The sequence below is a fragment of the Trichoplax adhaerens genome, genomic scaffold (assembly GCF_000150275.1).
Source record: "Trichoplax adhaerens TRIADscaffold_31 genomic scaffold, whole genome shotgun sequence".
Taxonomy (NCBI): domain Eukaryota; kingdom Metazoa; phylum Placozoa; class Uniplacotomia; order Trichoplacea; family Trichoplacidae; genus Trichoplax; species Trichoplax adhaerens.
In genome coordinates this window covers 318,629-339,867 of record NW_002060971.1, presented here as the reverse complement: position 1 = coordinate 339,867, position 21,239 = coordinate 318,629, and the positions used below count along the sequence as shown (strand labels likewise).

Below are 21,239 nucleotides of genomic sequence, written 5' to 3'. Positions count from 1 at the left end.
CATGAAATCAATGAATTATGCTTCTGGCTAGGTGTTTTCTTTAGAAAGGTAAATATAACATATGTTGTATTTCTCTGCCTTACTACTAGTTCACCGATTCTTACAATAAGTCAATCCTTGGCTGAATTTGATTTTATAATGCTTCATGTAATATAATCTTTCACTATTACAGCATACAGAAAAGAAAGCTAATCAATTAAAGTTAGTTGGTTGGGTCAAAAATACCCCTCACAATACCGTTGTCGGGGTCATTCAAGGACCACATGATAGTATCGAGACCATGTATGTGTATATATGTTAAAAAAAAATTTTATTTTATTGCAACGTCTATTATAATATCGGTTGTAGCGACGACACAGAAATCTAAACTTTAGAATTTAATGTAATTACTTTATTATAGTATACATATATATATATATATATTTATAAACTTGCAATCCTCTTACACTGTACAAGATACACGTATATTAATATTTTACAAATGTGCTACGTTGTAGGAGAATTTGGTTATCAACGAAAGGAAGCCCTAAATCAAGAATAACAAAATGCGAATTCAAAAACAATCTTTCTATAGCGTCTCGAGAATTTCAGTCATTCACGATAATCCGGAAGTAAAATACAGCTATATGTACTACATCCTTAAGACTTGCCCTACATAAATACCACTCAATGTATATTTAATTAACTACCTTATATACTTAATGTATAACATAATCTTAAATGACATACGGTACCCTTACTGCAAATAATAGAAAGTTGAAACTATTAACTCGAAGAAAAGTACAGCACGTTATATGCAACTATGAACTGGATAAGAATGCACGTAAAATATGATACGTACAAACTAACTCATACAAATGTGGCGTTACCGTAGTAATGAAGGCCAGCGACTATTAATATTATGTAGTCACAGTTCAATCCAATTCATTTTCTTTTAGAACGTCAGATTAGTTTAATCTACCGCTATATACTATACGTAATCACTACTGCAAGCATTATTTAATACGTTTATACTGTATTTATAAATCATCGAACGTTAAATTTTAAATAAACCTGAATTGAGTCAATATTCTAGTATAGCAAATATTGACTTCCTTTAAGAGTATCTTAATGCTCGTCAATGCATGAAAAACTAATTTCACATGAATTAAGCCTAATTATACAAAGGTGTATACCGCATATGCGTATGTATAATAATTTCAGAGTTTTTACAAAAAAAGTTAACGATGAAGTTTGATAATCGAAAGCCAGTCGAATACTCGTAATCAAAATAATACATGTTTTACATTTTCGTAGCTAGAGACTATGGAATTATATGTTTTAGTCCTTAGCTACTTTACAAACTGGAATGGTATATTGCCTGCACTTGCAACGCCTTGTAATTCTCTGGTCATTCTCCGACTTTGCTCGTTATCAATCTTAATTACTGAAATTTTATCAGCAAATTCTAAATATCGCCCAAGTTTGTCTTGCAATTCTTTCTTTAACTAAGAATTAAATTAATAAGAGTTATACAATATACTTTCAAGATTCACTATGGTAATATAATAAGTATATTATTTCGACATTGTTGTGTATAAATTCAACCTTATACAACTCTGTTTCCGATGAAATCTTATCCAGTAACTGTAACAAATGATCAATCGATGAATAAGGCAGCCAAACGCTCGGACTGTCGGCATGAGCAGCATTCTAATTCATTCATTAATATTTGTTCAATAACGATTAGAAAATTACAGTCTTTACCAATCAATACATCTTTAAAAGTCGTAATATCATCAATAACTTCTTTTAGCTAAATAACCTTACCTTAAGGCCGAATTCCGCTGTATGAATCCCGTGCACAGCATCAATATAATCCATAACCAGCTGCGTAGCTTCACTTAAAAAGTCATACTGGATGTACAGGCGCAGAAGTGTAGCCAAGTCTAATTTCTTCACGAATTACAATTATCGATTAAATTCAATAAATTTCTTATATAACATACGCGTATAACTAAATTAGGTATGAAAAATCACCTTTAACGATGACGATAACCAGTACGGCAAAGAACAATTTAGAGACAGCAGCTTATTTATAACGCAAGCATAAAACGTGCTACTCTCAGCACCATCAAAATAACTCAGATAATGTTCCAATAATAGCCATGCTCGATCTGTAGGGCTAATACAATAGCAATACAAGTTTAAACTCGATAACAACTACAGAAATCACAGGTTTACTCATGCAATACCTCAGTTCCCTATTAGAGCATACGAATGAAAAATCGTTCGCTTTTAGCCAGGCTAACTCGCTGTCATCAATTTGATAGCTAACGGATAATAACAGATACAGCTCATAAATGTAGCGAAATATAATATTAACACAACATCATACGCCTTAATTAGTTGACGAAAAGATATTTTCCATACCCATTTTTGCGATCGTTTGATAGTGAGCAACACCTTCGCAATTTTAACAAAAATCAAAATAATAGAATTCTTTTAAAATCAGTTCAAATTGAATTGCTTACAAAAAATTAGAAAAATTAGAACGATTTCGCAGAGGTTAAAAGATCATTACAATTTTATTCCCAGTAACATCGTCTATGTATAACATTTATGATACTTACTTGTAAGCCAATCCTTCAAAGATTTTGCTATATGGTATATCAAAAGCACGTGCAAGTGAAAAGGCGGTATCAAATAAACCAGCCGATATCAGATAAACCAGAGTTTCTTCGGGAGTGAATTGGCCTGTAAGTTCACAGGTTAATGGTATCAGATAAAAATTACTCTACTTGATACGATGGTTTATTTACACAGGATACTGACATGCAATAATAATTAGAACATAACAATAAATTACCTTCAGAATACTTAGTGTTATCATCTCTTTGTAGTATTTGTAGACGAGATATTACGAGCATATAATCTTTATCAACATCACCAACTTCTACCATCTTGCTACCTACAACACAATTTTTTAACGTCGCTGAAAGCAAAAAATTTAGCCTTAGTACTGACAGCAAAATAATTGATCTACCAAGGTAGCATCTCATTGGACTACTTACGCAGACAGATGTCAGTTATGTCACTAATCTCTGCGGCATTCTCGGATTTATCCAAAGCGTTAGATTTCTACAAGAACTCATAAATATTACTTTCTCAAGTTATAACCTTTATTTATAAAAAACCGAAGCATCTTACAGATATCGGTAACTCTAGTTTAGGGCATAATATCCAACGACGGTCGGCGGTAACTAAATGGAGAGAGTTCCTAGCTACTAAATAGCACTTAGCCTATAAAATAACATATAAAACCTTAAATAATGATGCACATTCGCGATGTGTTGTATGCCATAGCAAGCTATCTTTCAACCTGTTGTTGTAGACTAGCAACGCCAACACATTCTTCAGCCAGACGAGAAGCGCATTCATACATTACACAAGCAGCTAAATATAACAGTAATATCGTTTAGAAAATGCGCCCTTAGCAACATACATTGTGCACCTTCAATACTAAACTTACCTTTTCTGAAATTATTCCTAAATACATGAAAAGAGTATAGTTGATCATAGTAACAATTGGACGACATGCTAACATTGCGAGCTCGGTTCAACATGATTTCTGATACCTAGGTGAATATATTAATATGGTACAGAGCTTAATAGTATTGTTAGTGTACTTACAAGCTATTCGATATCATTACAGTCAGTTAAAAGAACTCACGATATCGACAAATCCTTCGTAAGGAAATTGGCATAAGGTCTTAAAATCCAAATTTTCACAAAGAACAGTAACAAAAAGCTGCAAGCAATCCTTCTGGCGCTCAACATCAGGATTTGATGCAAGAGCATTATATGCCTGTTCTGCCTGACCAAGTTCTAAGTAATACTTGAAGATATTTGACCAAAATACTGGCTACAATTAAATAACAGAAACATTACAGTTATTTAACATATCAATATACAGTAATTGCTAAGTAAAAACTTACAATCTCCTCATCGCAGGAATCTACCGAATTGATGGCAGTGCGGGCAGCAATAATTGCCAAATCGAAGTAGGAAAATTGTTCAAACAGACGCATGACCTTTAGAAACATGGAAATAAAAATTTCAGATTCTAAGTTGATAAATTTGATCATACTGCCTACAGTACAATAGCAACTACCTGATACCGCTGCATTAGATTTAAAACTAGACAAATTACAAATTCAAGAGATAGTAGCGAATAGAATGTTGCACAATTGTAAAGTTATTCCTCAATACATATATCAAATCAAAGTATTCACACCTTCATATAATAAAGAGCTGTAACTCGTTTTTCATTATAGACCTCGGACATTAATAATTTCCAAAAGAATCTATCTGAAGCTGTAGACATATCGATTAATCATTTAGATTCACCAAAGTCATTAATTGAAAATAGCCAAGAATATTAGGAAACAATTTAATCTTAGATAGTGACAAATACTGCATACCAATCCCATTTGAAGCCGAAATAAAGCATTCCAGAGCTTTACTACCATCCGCAGTACTTAAATAGCACTGCCCTAGCATGAATTCACGAGCGGCTAAGCCTTCCTCTGTTATGGCATTTACCATATTTACATAGAACTAAAACCGTGCATTAATTATTTAATTACGAATAAAATCATTGTTGATTGTGAGTTGTGGAACTACAGCAACTGCTCTTTAACAAAAAATTTGCTATTTTCCATATTCAACTACATCTTACCTTTGCTTCTTCGTACTGACAATTTGCGACCAAACATTCTACTAACGAAACACTACACTGTTCCGGCCAGCTGTACATTTATGAGTCAAAGAGAATAGTCACAATTTTATGAATGAAATAAAGTATAATCATATTGAAAGTTTTGGCTAAAGGTAAGGCTCGTAAGTAAGATACAAGATTTGCAGTAGCTTTTCAAAGCAAGCTTGCGCAACATCAGGCCATAGTAACCAATTATTAGAATTCGTAAGTCGATCATGCCAGACTTCTGACTGCATTAAAAGCGATCTCATTTTAAATCCAGCTGATCCAGCTAAATACAGCTCGCTCAAGGTATAGTTTGGATCTATGAAATTTTATTATGCTTAGAATATACGAATATAAATCGTTCCATTGTAAGATGCTGAAGTTACCTGCGATTACAGCCGAGAAAAGACCAGAAGTTGAAGAAATTTCTAAGGCAGCTAGCTGACGCATATTAAACTCCCTATCGAAATAGTATAATTACAGTTAGCATAACATCTTTAATAAGCACTATAATACAGTATAGTGTTTGCTGTACGGTTGACAAAAGTGAATAAAGTGGAAAGATAAAAGTAAATAGTGCATACATTTCGTCTCCACTTGCTGCCGAACAAGGCTGTTGACCGAGCCAATAGATTGAATAGTATGCTCGTAGTAAATTCATCGTATGAGGTATTAACAAACATTTTATAGTATTGCAATGATCTCCTTCATGTAGAAAAGCCTGAGAAACGATAGTGTGTCAAAATAATATTTTAAAGCACAAGATCAGATACAGGTGCTAAATCTGCATACAGATCATTTGCAAGATTCCGACAATTAACGCACCTTATTTTCGAAATAGAGAATACAAGATTGTAGTAGCAATAGATCGCAGCAAATCCCAAATCGCACATGGGCGATATCCGTAAGTGCTGTAGAAAGAATCCTCATTGCCATCCTACTGCTATACAATCGTCCACAGCTAATTTGTTCAATGCCTAAAATAAATAGTTTTGCAGACTTGAGTAAGACAATTACCAAATAAGTATTAAAGACTTGCTACCACCTTCGTTATCGGTTGTAATTTCATTACTGTCAACAATCTTTTCAAATACGTCCAAAAGTTCAATCGTATTGCTAATAGCCGCTGAGATATCCCCTATTGCAATCAATCTATAAGGAAATTTGAAGCTGAGCTTAAACAAGCTAAAAAATAATGATTATCGAAAACGATTTCAAGCTTTCAAATAAAGCTTACTTCTTCTCCAAGGTAGTTATAAGATCGTAATGCGGTGTACTAGCCATTGGAGATGCAGTATTTAAACTACCGTGCAATAGAATAAAATACAGCAAAAATTTAATTTTTAAGATATGAAATTATCATAATTGTAAATCTGACGTACTTTCCAGATATTTGCTCAGCAATATCGGAAATAGTCATAATCGGATCAAGACCACGATGTAGATCATATTCGATACGAAGGTGAATTTCTTGAGTTAAGTGCGTTTTGATTAAGTCAATACATTCAATAAGCATTGCAATATTATCGGCTATACCTAAAATAGAGAAGATCTGATTACTATCCTCTGTTAGTCTGTCAATAAAATTTAACAAAGTCATTTTTTTGAATAGATTTAAATTTTGTTATACCGTTGGTATAAGTTAAAGTTTTATCCCAGAAACTTGCTAAAACATCAGTTGGATATATATAGGAAGTAGAATTTCTTCTAATAATGCAAGCCAATCCGGTACTGTTATCAGTAAAAATACCAAACGCTTCGCGTTCGATCTAAAAGTGTCGAGAACCATTATGACTAAAGCTGCAATATATAAATGTGCTTAGGCAATGAAGGACAACTAGCATTTATACCTGGCTAAAGTCTTGACAGCTATTACAAAATTTGGACCAACAGTTCTCTTGAATACTCCTTAGCGCCTCCTCCGATATTTCATCATAAACTTCACACGCTAACTGAATCTGAATTTGGCGCAAATATGAACGGCGAGCTCGATTAATTTTTATTTTTTATTCTGCAATTACCATATGTGAAAATGACCTATTACTAACTTGATATGACATTAACGAGATTACATCTTTTACTAATAAATCCAATGATGGAGGGCTTCCTTCTCCATAAACTCCAGATAACGTCGTATTCTGTCCTGTGACAGCATGATTCGTAATCTACAGGCAATAATGTTACAGTAATTAAATGCATTGATTGCTTGAAAGACTTTGCAGCAATATTGATTGCAATATTACCTGGATAGCTTTGGCAATTGTAGAGCGCGAAAATCGTCCAGGAAAAAATATAAATCTCATAAAGTATTCCTAAGGTATAAATATATACAGCAACCGAAATGTTAGCTGCAAGCTGCTTTACGAGCAAAAACTAATGATATCTCATATATATACCTCAACGTCGCTATCATTTAATCCATCAGTATCGCAATTTTCGTTTGAGGATACATTTACTTGATGCCAACCTACAGGATTCTTCTGAGTACTAAAGCAATCGTTTCATAATATTTCAGTATTCGTATCATTCTTTTAGATGGTGCTTACATTCATCTAGGTATAGTATATTAAGCGCTTTAATCAATCCTGTTCAATGGTAACATACCTAAGTACGGGAAGAAATTTTAAAAGAGTTTCGCCTTTGCTATTCTTCCATAGCGTCCAAATATTTTGATTTGTTACAGCAAAACTGATAAAAATATTCTGTAATATCCATATTACTCAGGTCAGTAAATTTAAGTTTGCAGATAAATCAATTACCAATCATGAAATAAAGTTTCACCCAAATTAAAACACAGACCGAGTTAGTATCGTTCACTGAGCCTAAATATTGCATAGTTAGCTTTCCATTATCGAGTATTGGATTAAGTAGGGTAAACTAAAATATAACACACAGCAAGTAGGATCAGAGTCAAGTATGGAATACCAGCAAATGAATTATTTCTAAGTTATATGATAAATAATTGATGTTTAAATTCAATGCTATAAGATAGGGTGTAATGTTGTCATTACCTGTACATGATCCGGATAGCATAAGAATACTCCAACATATTCACCTACGTCTCCATACGAGGTACTTAGCCTATTTGGCTGGTCAGCTACTGCTGACATAAAATCAGAGAATAAGCAAGAAACCGAAATGATAAATATAATCGCTTGAATGAAGTTCTATAGTCCCATATGTTAGCAAAAAATGCTATGCTTGTACATACCTGCAGAAGAATCGCTATCAGCCGATGATGGCCTGTAGATGTTCATGTCCATGTGCAAAATGAAATCATTTTTCTAAAAACGATCAATAGGGAAATAATAAAAATGTGATCTTCTAGACCGTAGTCGAACCTTCATTCGCAAGTTACCTCTAACGACCAAATACGGAGTTGATATCGATGGCAAATCATAAATAAGTATAACTTGCCGTCAGATAAGCGACGAAATGAGATACTTTGTGGAAGTAAGTTGTTATCTGCTGATGTGATCCTGTCAAACCATAAAAGGCAATACGTGTGATCCATTAGTTGAAAAAGGCAATCATTTCATGAAATAGCATAACTAATTTTATATAATTGGAAGGTACATTTTCGATCCAAATATGAAGCCACTAATTAAACGCTGAACAAAAGTCCCAGGATGAATTTCCAATATTCTTGCACCTTCTAATAGAATTATTATTATTGAATTATGATAAAAGAATCGATCAAAAAACGTTACGAAAGTTATGGCAAATATCAATGTCGATATAAAGTAACGAATATAGCAGCATACCGTTACTTGAAACTGGAGGAAGTATGATTATACTAATAGAAGATGGTAAAATTACAGCAAAAATAGCTGAACTGTCTTGCAATAACTCAGCCGATGCCATTCTACCAATAGCAGGTAGCCCAGCGTAATTACAAAATTGTAGGCTATCCTTTAAGGTAATGCTAGCCAGGATAGATAGTGCAGTATTATTGGAGGTTTGGCCATAATTCTAAATAGAGGCAACGTTATGAAAGTAACATTAGATCGTAATAGGGATACAATTGTATGATGTCAATTTGCTAGGTCAAAATGCAGAAATAGCCACCGTTGCATTTCTTGATAACTTGTCAGGATGAGATAAAGTAAAACGATGAACACTATGATCTGTTGCCAGCAATAATGTAATATTTTTCTCCGTTTCCCTGATGACAACATTGGGTAATAGTCGACTATTTGGAAAGCGCAATTGGATGTTGTTGTCTATTAGATTGCAATCCATGCATACTTCTTGTAATTGGATAACGTCATCTTGGCATCGCCTACAACATGTAGCATAAAAATTAGTATTTTACCTTTATATTGACTAAAAAGTGTACACACTACGATAGTACATCTTTGAGGAAGAAACTATGTCACAAACTATACGTATGTTCGGGTATCATTGGATAAGGCACTTTATCAATTTATTGGTCAGAAATCAGAATGGAGTAGTACAACAGTAAATATCGACTAAAGTTCTAATATTGTAATAGTGGTACCAATCCAAGTAGATGATTATGCAATTGACGATTGGCTTGGACAAGTTATCGTATGGTTAGCTACAACTTGCAATAACAATTTTGTGTACAACTACTGTATAATATACAGTGTATATCAGCGTCTGTTAGAGTAGGTGACAATAAGCTAGAAGCATGGGAAATTTCTATCGTTTTAACATTCTATGCAAAGTGTCCAATTTTTATTATTTAGCCAATCCATCGATGGACATGATTTGCAATCGAAAGATATGGAAGCTCCCAGTGATAGTAGGAAATCAGTATCATAGCATTGCAATGTCCATGACCGACGCAACAAATTGAAGTCCTGTCATCTCTTAAGATGGTATTGGATCCATTTCTTTATTGCCGGCTTTACTCTAGCGTACTTGTATTTAGAGTCGGTGCAAATAAGTGAACAGCAACGATTGGCCGGTGGTGGTTTGTAATAGGAGAACATTGTAACGACACCTTTACCTTGCCATTTTTAGATAAGTTGTAATATATCCTACCAGTTAAAAAATGGCCGATTAGGGGACTAGGGGGCAATGGTTGATTGACATTGAAATCCAGTACAAGCCTATTTTGATCATTTTTGTCCAGGATTGGAAAATGCAAGAGAATGAATCCATAGCTAGCTTGAACATTAAGCTTCAAAGGAATCATTTGTCTTGATCGTATATCTGAGAGATACTAAAGATAGAAACGATCGCTATCCTTTGAATTTAGGTCCAAATGAATACTACCCTAAGCTTATGAAATGGGCCAGCTACCCACGACAAGAACGAGCTTTAAGCTCGGCATCCCTGTAACGATAGTTATCCGTTGATAGGATCCAAAGGATGAGCAATTGACTACGTTAGCTGACCATGGATAATCTATGGTATTGGAATTTTCTATTGTAGACTAGTAGACTATCATTCTATTCATTTAACATATCCATTTGAGCTAAAGTAGAAAAGCGTGGACGACATCAAGGACAGCATGAACGTCTGTCTGGACTTACCATAGAATGAATCTATTCCTGGATGCTGAGCTAATATTGCCTGCATTTTTATAACTGAAACCGCCAGCAAATGGAGGAATAATCCATTCCGATTTCTTATTGGTTGCACTATCAGGTAATGGTATCACTAAATGTTTCCATTGGACTTCTTGGCTGTTATTAATGACGATTTGACGATAGCAATGATTGTCTGGAGTCGATTTTGCCGCCATGACTGCAAACTCTTCACCACTTCTGAGTCTGAACCAGTGTTACCGCGGGTCAACGGCCTGCTGCTACGGACGGACTGTACACAGTACGTCCGTAGTACAGTACTGTACTGTACTGTAGTAGTCAGTCATGGACCCCTCGAAAGTACTGTAGACTGAGCTTCAGATGGACGGACTATCCCCAAATAGCCCATCAAAGTTGCTCAGTCTGATTCTTCCGTGTCCGTTTTCCAAATCATTGGTATTGATGGGAATAACATGGTTGATCTGAAGTTACTGCTTGCAAGCAGAGTTTAGCATCAGGCAACGGAATACAATATAATATTATTACTTAATTTCGAAAAAAACTTAGTCCATTCCAATTGGTTGAGGAAAGGAAAGCAAATGTCTGTCCGTCCAAAAGAGTGTCCGGTCCAAGTCTTCTTCGAGTGCACTTCTAGTGAATCCTCCAATCTATAAAATGGCGGATGGAAGAGGAAAGGAGGCCACCTGTCTGTCCGTCCAAAAGAGTGTCCGCTGTCCAGTGTCCGGTCCAAGTCTTCTTCGAGTGACTTCTAGTGAATCCTCAATCAGCAAAATGGCGGATGGAAGAGGAGGCCACATATCTGTCCGTCCAAAAGAGTGTCCGCTGTCCAGTGTCCGGTCCAAGTATGCTTTGAGTGTCTCCTCAATCTACAAAATGGCGGATGGAAGAGGAGGAGGAGGCTATGTGTCTGTCCGTCCAAAGAGTGTCCGCCGTCCAGTGTCCGGTCCAAGTCTTCTTCGAGAGCTGCAGTGAATCGTCAATCAGCAAAATGGCAGAAGAGACTGCTTTCATGAAACAGCTGTATCCTAGCTTAGCATGGACATTTCGGTTGATCATTATAGGTATAATATACACGTCTAATAATCATCCAAGAAACTGCCCTTCTCCACACGGCGACGAGTTTTGTTGATCCCTACAGCTTTGCTACCTACCTACCATTGTGATTGGTACTGAAACATCCCGAAAATCGATGGCTTTTGACCGGCTTTCGACCTCGGTAATGCCATTGAAGTCAGTGTATTTTCAGGTCCATCTTGCTACACTGGGCATGCTCACCGTAGCCACCAACGTGATGACAACGTACGCACTCCATAGTAGACTCGACACTTAAAACTACGTTAGTGTAGGTAATAGCAACAATCATTCATACTATAGCATAGAGATTATCAGATTGCGTGCATCTCTATCAAAAAGGCCAACCCAATCACCATACTAGACTACACCAATCTTCTCCTTGGCCATTGCTGCGCTCCAACTTGGCCTAAATCTCTCTGAAGAATTGCTCACGTTATTCGTTCTCTTTAAGCTTTATTCCTTTCTTCTTCAAGACAGTAAACGAGTCGTTATTGAGCTCTTTGCTTATTCCATTCTATACTGAGCAACGCTTACCAATCCAATACAAACTCACTGAGTTGGTTACTTCCACCAGTCTGCATTCCACCACTTGGTTGCCACAGTGATCGTAAGTTGAAAATTCTCTTTTCTGCAATACTGCATGATAGTGTGGGTCTATTGCCCCATTTTGACAGCCTTTTCCATGTTATTGCAATGATACCATGGATAATTTGCACAATTTTCACCTACTTTACCTGCATGCTACTACCATGGGCATATTGAATGTCTCTGCGTATCCTGGAAATAAAATGATGATCCTTTGCTGCATGATAGAACTACGATTAAACATAGTCCAATGAGACATCATGACAATCAGTCCAGTTGAGAATTATACTCTATCCTAACAATCCGCAACACAAGTTGACATCATTTCAATTTACATTACTACTGCAATGACAAATGATGATATACTGAATATAAAATGATGATCCTTTGCTGCATGATAGAACTGCGATTAAAAATAGTCCAATTGGACATCATGACAATCAGTCGTGATGATATACTGGATATCTAGATGTATCCTGGACATAGCATGATGATCCATTGCGGCATGATATAACTCCAATTAAAAATAGTCCAATTGGACGTCATGACAATCAGTCGAGTTGAGAATAATACTCTATCCTAACAATCCGCAACACAAGTTGACGTATTTCAATTCACATTACTGCTGTAACGACTAATGATAATATACTAGACATCTAAACGTATCCTGGATATAAAATGACGATCCATTGCTGCATGATAGAACTGCGATTAAAAATAGTCTAATTGGACATTATGACAATCAGTCAAGTTGAAAATAATGCTCTATCTTAACGCAATATCAAACAGTCCGCAGCACAAGTTGACATCATTTCAATTTACATTACTGCTGTAGCGACCAATGGTGATATAATAAATGTCTATATGTATCCTGGAAATAAAATGAGGATCTATTGCTACATGCTACGACTGCGATTAAAAATAATCCAATTGGATATCCATTACAGTACAATCAGTCAAGTTGAGAATAGCACCCTATGTTAACGCTATACCATAACAGTCCGCAACACAAATTAACATTATTTCAATTTACATCACTGTTGTAACGATGAATGGTGTATACTGAAATATCTTCTAGACGTATGGTGGAAATAAAATGATGATTCATTGCTGTAGATGATGATTGTAATTGAAAATAGTCTCTTAAAATGATAAACTCATACTGTTCAGTACTCGAATTTTTCTACAATACCTTAGCTTATTCATAACTATGCGTGTTTCTGTAGAAAAGATTGGGATAGATTAAAAAGATGGATGAGTCGACCGTAAACACTAGATTCAATACTGAGGTGTGCAGGATAACGCCATAACAAACAACTCATAGTTAAGTATTTCGATGATAGCTACTACAGTATTTGCCCATACAACTAAGCAATTTAAAAAATGTTAGACCTAGCAATACACGTATTTGCAAGATAGAAATTGAAAGCTTATAAACATGACAGTGATTTGACTCCCCTACAATATCACCATGGACTATTAGAAATAGTAACTGCTTCAATGTCCGATCATTCAATCAAATTTTAACTCTGCCATCAACAGCTCTATTCTTATACTAATGAGCTAAATACCAACATTTAGTTATTCGATTGGCGTACGAGTGCAATTACATATAGCATTGACTTACTATTATCTTAATGGATTACCGTCAAAATTTCTTCTGCAGTTACTTAACTAAGATGGGTACATCAACCAAAGACGAGAAAGTCAAGGAAAGTGATGAGTTACAAAGTAGTAAATCCAAGAGAAGGGATAGGAGCAAAGAAAGAGACAATCGTCGCCGAGAACGTAGCAGAAGTCGAGAACATGATAGATCAAAGCGACGTGAACGTAGTGGTAGTCGTGATAGAGATGGACGTAGCAGACGGCGCCGTCGAAGTGACAGCCGTGACAAGGAAGACATAAAACGTCGCGGCCGGAGCAGAAGTCCCGAGCGTAGTGAATCAAGTAGTAAGAAGGAGAAAGATAGAGATAGTCATCGCCATGACTTTGATACTGATCGTACAAGCAAAAGTAGTAAGCGAAGTAAAGATGATGCACAACTCGATAAAGATACTAGCAGTGGTAATAATCAAGGTACAAGTCAATAAAAAATAGTAATGGCCACGGTATCAGCTAATTGTAACTTGCTACCTTCTATTTTTAGAAAAGTCCTTATCGTAACAATATCGTTGCATCATTACTTCCTACCGCTACTTTAACTCTTTCTTAAAGCACTCTGAAATACGATTCATCGTTTTTTTGATGAGTTTTGTTACCTGCATCTTATAGCATGTACCGTTATCGAATTCCTATAACTATTGATCAGTAAATTTGTCATGTCTTCTCTACTATATGCAACCTATCTCAGCTATATATGAGAAGATAGAATAGTTTTTCCGTGTCAATCTTTCATACGCATTCATTGTTATGATGCCATATAGAAAATAGGAAATAGGATTGTGTAGTACGGGTATACTGTTGTGGTTAATTAATTTTTATCGTCATATAATTCTCGCCTGTATGGCCCTAACTATTTCACTCTTTTTTTATTTTCTTAATTCAATATCATCGGATCTGGTAAATAGCAGGAGGCGCCGCTACGCAATCATTAAGTATAGAAGACACAAAGTAAGTAACTTTGAGATGTAGCTCTACAGTCATCAACGTCAGTAAATAATAAGCCTGCTAAATTATAAATTATTCATTGTGTATATTGACCCTAGCTGATAGGAAAGTTTCTAAACGGGTAGTTAGGCAGCTGCTACCTGTTTAGAATCTTTCTTATTATCCGTTAAACTTTAATTCTCCACCCTCACAGTCGTATCTAATTCTTTGCAGCAAATTGAGGGCACAACTTGGCCTAGCGCCTCTTCAGTTGGATGATGATGGTAAGTTTTTGGATCATGATGATTATTAATATGCAAAGATCAGAATCAAATACGAGACCTAGTGATTACGGCATAGACGTGTTGAAAAATTTTTCTAACAATATTAATACTTTACCTCCGCCAATACTAAATTTGTTATACTATAGACAATGGTACCAAAGAAAAGGAATTTGTCCACGTACCTGCTGTCAATTGGGGTGAAATGAAGGAAACTGAAAAGGTATGCAAATACTCGATTCTCTTTAGCCATTTAAAAATCCATGCCTTATCTATAAAGATATTTTCAACTACCGTTACACTTGTTATAATTTAGTGAATTTGTTAAATACTGGGTATACATAATATATACACTAATAAGATATTAAAAGTGATGAAAATACTATTATTATATAGTTAAAAGAAAAGCTTGCCACTTTGCGAGAGAAGCGTTTGATTGCTGAGAAACTAAAGTATGATGTTTTAAAAATAAAACTTTACGAAACAATTAGTACAAGTAAAAGCTATGGCAAGTCTGCTATACTAACCTGCTTTAATGTTTATTGTAACAGAAATTTCAAAACTTTAGGTGAAATTGACGATAGTCAATCTGGCGATATTCGTTCATGGGTAGAAAAAAGTCGTAAATTAGAGAAAGAAAAAGAAATGGCTAAGAAAAGGGTGACAATCTTAGCAATGTAATAGCGATGATATTGAATGGTTTACTCATACTAGAAAACTTTCAAATTCAACAGGCTACAATGCTTGAGGAAATGGATGATGAATTCGGAATCGGCAATTTAGTAGAAGCAGAATTTGGCAAAAAGATTGCGCAATCGAAAAATCGATACAAATCTGACGCGTTAAGTGGATTAAAAATTGAACATGCAAAAACGGCATTTCAGGTGAATAATATGTAGGGTATATTAATGCAGCTGTTCGTGTCACCTTAAATAGTTCCTAAATTTAATTGTACGTGATACTGACTAAAATAATTTTTCCAACGTAGGAAGGACAAAATGTAATCTTGACTTTGCAAGATAAAGGTAGTAATTCAGAAGAGACCAACAGTAGTTAAAATTAAGTTATCATAACACTAGATGTAATATTAATATATTGATTACCCCGCCTAGGTATTCTAGAAGATAACAATGAAGACGTCTTGGAAAATGTTAATATCAAAGATGACGAAAAGGTTAATGCCACACTACCAGTATGTACTGCTCTAGAAATTGATTAAATTTATTAATAATATGTATTTGGCATGACTAGGCTAGCAAAAATATAGAATTGAAGAAGAAAAAGCCAGATTATCAACCATACGACGATGATGAATGGGATGAACTTGGAATAGTATGTAATTAATGTCATGCAGATGGTAGCCATCCAGCTTCTAAGATGCCTTACGTTAATTTATTTTCTAGCCTAAAGCAAAGCAAATGTTATCTAAATATGATGAGGTTATAGATGGCGAGAAGAAATCATCTTTTCGGCTGGGTAAATAATTCTACCGTTCTAATATTTTATGTTAACAATTACCAATTTTCTTTAAAATATTGCGAATCGTTACATTAAAACATTGTTCTACGACGGTTAAAGGTTCTTCCGGAATGGCAGACATGAAGATAGAGAATGAATTGAAGCAGGTGAATCATTTTGTTCATTTCTTAACAAATTATCAATGTTTATGAGAAAGGTTACTATGAAATAGTATGCTATTGATTAATTATGCTCTATCTAAAAGAATTAATGTTACCTTTTTTATAGATCAAAGAAGAAATAAAATCGCAGAGCGTATGTACAGTATCCATTGACTAATGCTATGAAAAGCAATTGAGTTACCTATATTGGCTATTTTTTAGGTTAATTTAGAATATAGCAAAGGAACAATAAGCTCAGAATTTTATACACCTGAAGAAATGGTAATTAAAACTCTGTTTGATTGGGCAATAATTCATAGTAAAAAAACGTATGCTTGAAGCTAATTTCTTTTTAAAATTTAGGTACAGTTCAAAAAGCCTAAGAAGAAGCGTCGAAAAATCAGAAAAAGTGAAAATTTGAAAGTAAAAAATACTGATTAATTATGCCTTTCTACTCGATAAAATATAAAGACACTAGTAACTATCATATTTTTGCTATGAACTAAAAATTGTTATCAACTCGTAGGCTGATGACCTTGTTCCTCTTGAAAGTGACGAACGTGCAGATCATGGATCACGGTAAGTTTCTTGGATTCTGTTTGCTATCAAGCTTATCCAAGAATCAATTTTTACTTATATCAACTTTCAGTAACAAAAGTACCGTATCTAATCTCGTGAAAAGTAACGATACCAGTGAACCTATGGATATTAGTAGTTCGAATGATATTAGCGCAGGTAAATTTGACTAACATTAACTTTTTACTCTAAAGCGTCAAATAGTATCTAACCCGTTTTTTTCCTTTAGTTACACAGCCTACTATTAATGATGAAGTTAATCCGATTGTTCGTAATGATGATAACGTGGTAATTGTTGATGAAGCTGAAATTGAAATGGAAAATATTCTAGCCAGGTAAAATTGATTAAAAAATATCTCGTCAATGCACTTTGCCCCAGTGGTCGTCTTATTATATTATTATTCTTTAGAAATCGAAGAAGAAAACTGCAAGAACAAGCTCTTACACAAGAGGAGAAAGTAATTCTTTTTTCTAGTTTGCAGGATAAATATTCTGCAATAATATCTACGAATGGTTACTAACTATCTTTTTCTGGTATAAATTAATCTCCAGATCCGCCAAATTTCAGCGTCTGTCGTGGATAATACTAGTGAAGATATCAAGGCTACTAGCGGAATAACCTTTAACACCACTACTGAATTCTGTCGTAGTCTTGGTGAAACAATATCACGCACATCTAGAAGAGCAAATCAGGGTATTCAATATTACATTGTAATAATACATAAAAATCTAGACGAGACTAAACAATACATTCTCGATATCAATTTTTATATTCTACTTAAGGTCGTACTACTGAAGTTGAAGCTGATAAGGATTCTGACGATATGGTACGTCGGGATATTTAAATTACTGCTTTTACAAAGCGATCAAGGTATACTTTTACCGCAATTAAATGGAAATTATTTTGATCGTAGGAACTGGACGACGAAGACGATGACGTTGAAAACAGCGGTTGGGAACCTGTAAACACAGAAGATGAGAAACCAGCTAAAATTGAAGTGGTATGAATTGATTGCATGATGAAATCCTGATACAATTATTTTGTAAATGCTACGCAACTAAAACTACAGCGTATCAAATTACTTTTCTTAAATGTCCAAATTTTATTTTTCCTTAAAGGACGAATCAGAAGTTGGTTTCATGAACGATGAACCAATTGTCAGCAAAGGAACTATGGCTGCTTTACTTCTTGCTTCCAAGAAAGGTATGCACCCTTATATATCAATGGCGTTGGCATTTTTTATGTGAATTCCTTATTTCTTGTGATCTTGTCATACACCATGTAGGCTATTTAGATGCTCCTAAAAAGAAATCTAGCCATAAACCATTAAATTTACCCTCCACTGACTATGTTGTTGAGGATCAAAAGTAAGAACTTCCAATCTATCATAGGCATTAGTGTTAGAACTCTATACGAAGAGATATCATACACAGTTTCGATTCTATAACCTGTTTTCCTTGATTTTATTTAGTTCCTACGAAATTGACGATAAATTTTTGAAGGAACTGTAAGATGAAATAATTGCAATTGATTATGTAATACTCGAACTTATACAGATAATTTGAGTGTATTCCTTTATCTTATTAGAGGCAGATCATCATCGCGATATGGCCATACAAGCTTTAAGGACAAGGATGACTATAAGCCTGGTTTTAAACTAGAATACTTTGATGACTCTGGACGCCGACTAAATGCCAAAGAGGTATTTCCTTTGCTTATCTGAGCTACTTACTGTCCGTAGAAATTCAGCGTTAAGGTTAAGCGGAACAACAATGCTAATCTCCTATTTTACCTACAGGCATTTAGAGAATTATCTCATCGATTCCATGGTAAGGTATCTGGCAAGAAGAAAATTGAAAAACGCAATAAAAAATTAGCTGAAGAAGAGGTGCGAAATTAACTACGTAAACAATTTTTATGTTAATTCTTATCTCATCAATATGACATACAATTACATTAGGCATTTAAAAAAATGAGTTCTACTGACACTCCGCTGGGAACTGTAAGTTTAATGAGAGATAAAATGGAACAAACACAAAATGCTTTCCTTGTGTTAAGTGGAGGCGGTAAAGGTTTAATTAACACGTAAGTATAAGATTTTTTACTGCGGATCGAGAATCCTGTGAGGCTTTCCATGAATGAACATTTCCTAACATACTTTGATAGGATTCCAATAACTAAGGATAAGAAATAACGTTCTACTAAAGTACATCTCCAGGACGCACTATCACTTCATGGACTACTTGTAATGTAAATTTTTGCGTGAAATTTCTATATCCTTTATGCGAACTGGATATCAATTCCTATCTTTAGTATATGTACGAATAGTACTTTCACTATGCTAGACGATTATGATTTTTGCAAAATAACCTTGGGTGGTCAACAGTGATTCTTACGAGACTATATGCTATTATACACGTAGGTTGAAGAACTAATGTTGTATAATTATATAATTTATCACTTTTCATCCTAGTTTCATTCGATGTTATCCTATTAAATAATAAATTGCTTTTAAAAAAATTTTGCTCTGTCTCGTTGTAATTTGGATTTTAATATACAAGGAGCCAGTTATGTCGTGATCGGTAGCACTGCTATGTCTAGTATTAGAAAATTAACATGGAAGAACTCTTAAAAAGAGAGATGAATCTCTGCTACATCGTATGAAATAGCGTAATTAATTAATGCCTTAGCTTATCTACTGCCGAAATATGGCTAGGATATGCTTTGTTATGAATTCTTCTGCGCAACGTATTTAAAATACTTGTATGATATGGCTGTTATGATTCACGTTTAGTGAATTGTTCGTTGTACTGCGATTATGGTGGATATTACTATTCGTACATTATTTTGTAATCTTGACTATACTGTACGTATTGCTTACGTATTTATTATACACCGTACTGAACAGGCGATTTAAGTCCGGGTGTTTTAAGATACTTTCGATTGCAGCGTACATACATGTAGTACAGACTGTTGCTAAGGGTATCTTACAATAAATCTATCGTTTCAATATTATCCAAAAAAGCTGAAAATCTTTATTACATTATCTTCCATAATTGTTAAAGTACGGAAATTGAAAAAACACTATTAAATTGCAGCTATGTAAAAAGGAATCGCTATACTGTAAAACTAATTGCATCGCTATACAGAATTAGTATCAATGCGACAAGAGTGCGTTTATTGATAGTCCTAAAAGTTAACTACTGCAATATCAGATTATCGCTTTTTATACCTTCCTAACATACGTATGTGTACTCGTATATAATGCATCTTTTTCAAATCTAATTTAGCGGCAGTCTATTACATTTCATTATTAATTGCCCATAACATATAATCGCAATGCTACTTCTAAAAGAAATTCATTCATAACAGGTTTTAGCGGTATACTTCGGTGTTATTATAGCAGAAAACAGAATCATAAGAGATAGAATTTGCTCAGATAGATCTTCGAAGAAATAACTAGAATAACAAATATGAGACAGAACGATAGTATATAGTCTAAAAAATTTTTGACGAGACTGCTCCAGAGCACAAACTTATCCATTGATGAAGCAACAGTTAAATACTGTAGCTTTCACATTAAAAATCGAAAATTTTTAAATACTTAAATATATATATATATATATATATATATACTGTATGTGTACGTGTATTTATGCTACAAAACTGAAATTTTTAAATTTATCCAAACATTATTGGATTTTATAAAAGTTAAAGTCAGTTTGTCCGTACTATATATTATTCACAAAATCAGCAAATAATGAAACGAAATATATAAAAATGGTAGTTAGCCAGTTATCGGTAAATCAATAGACCATTTTCAACCGGAGTTCCTTCTACAGGAAAAATGATATATCAGTGAATATGTCAATAGACATGACAGGCAATTCTTTGGTATCAATTGTAATTTGGCCTACACCAAAATAATACAATCCTTTTTCGTCCTAACTAGTTACGTACATAAGTTGGTTGAGGTTTTTTTCGAAAATGAATGCGCCTTCTTCACATCAGCTAAAGATTCATATATTTGACGAAAGATAATTATTAGGCAGTAAAATAATTGTACGTATTAAAATTCATCATACCATTTCCAGAACCGAATGGGCTACCCTGTTGCCTTGCAGAATCAGCCTAAAGTGACATTAATATTTTTATTACATAAGGATAGAATGAAAATAAAGTCATAATGCTAACGCTAGAACATAATCATACATCGTGAGGTTTACTGTCGGTACTGGGAGCTGATGTTCTGCG

At 34.5% G+C, this 21,239-nt stretch overlaps 2 protein-coding genes across 2 annotated transcripts; one reads left to right on the top strand and one right to left on the bottom strand.

Annotated features, from left to right (window-relative positions):
- Positions 1-1,331: 1,331 nt before the first annotated feature.
- Positions 1,332-10,460, bottom strand: TRIADDRAFT_61911 (uncharacterized protein; the record flags this gene model as incomplete). The annotated part of the gene is made up of 36 exons (XM_002117835.1): positions 1,332-1,487; positions 1,588-1,692; positions 1,810-1,935; positions 2,020-2,164; positions 2,235-2,312; positions 2,613-2,736; positions 2,849-2,950; positions 3,054-3,120; positions 3,190-3,282; positions 3,362-3,435; positions 3,512-3,617; positions 3,713-3,904; positions 3,978-4,073; positions 4,277-4,356; positions 4,464-4,599; positions 4,721-4,790; positions 4,991-5,063; positions 5,131-5,204; positions 5,329-5,465; positions 5,570-5,721; positions 5,787-5,896; positions 5,982-6,047; positions 6,127-6,280; positions 6,375-6,513; positions 6,595-6,702; positions 6,793-6,909; positions 6,988-7,056; positions 7,141-7,231; positions 7,349-7,446; positions 7,756-7,847; positions 7,956-8,028; positions 8,103-8,223; positions 8,321-8,399; positions 8,509-8,716; positions 9,720-9,822; positions 10,249-10,460. The coding sequence occupies 36 exons, from the start codon at positions 10,458-10,460 to the stop codon at positions 1,332-1,334; spliced, it is 4,026 nt and encodes a 1,341-aa protein (XP_002117871.1).
- An 8,140-nt stretch (positions 10,461-18,600) lies between these two features.
- Positions 18,601-19,074, top strand: TRIADDRAFT_33171 (uncharacterized protein; the record flags this gene model as incomplete). The annotated part of the gene is made up of 3 exons (XM_002117850.1): positions 18,601-18,687; positions 18,784-18,873; positions 18,946-19,074. Coding segments are annotated over 3 exons (306 nt in total), but the record flags the coding sequence as incomplete, so codon positions are not given.
- Between the last annotated feature and the right edge of the window lie 2,165 nt (positions 19,075-21,239).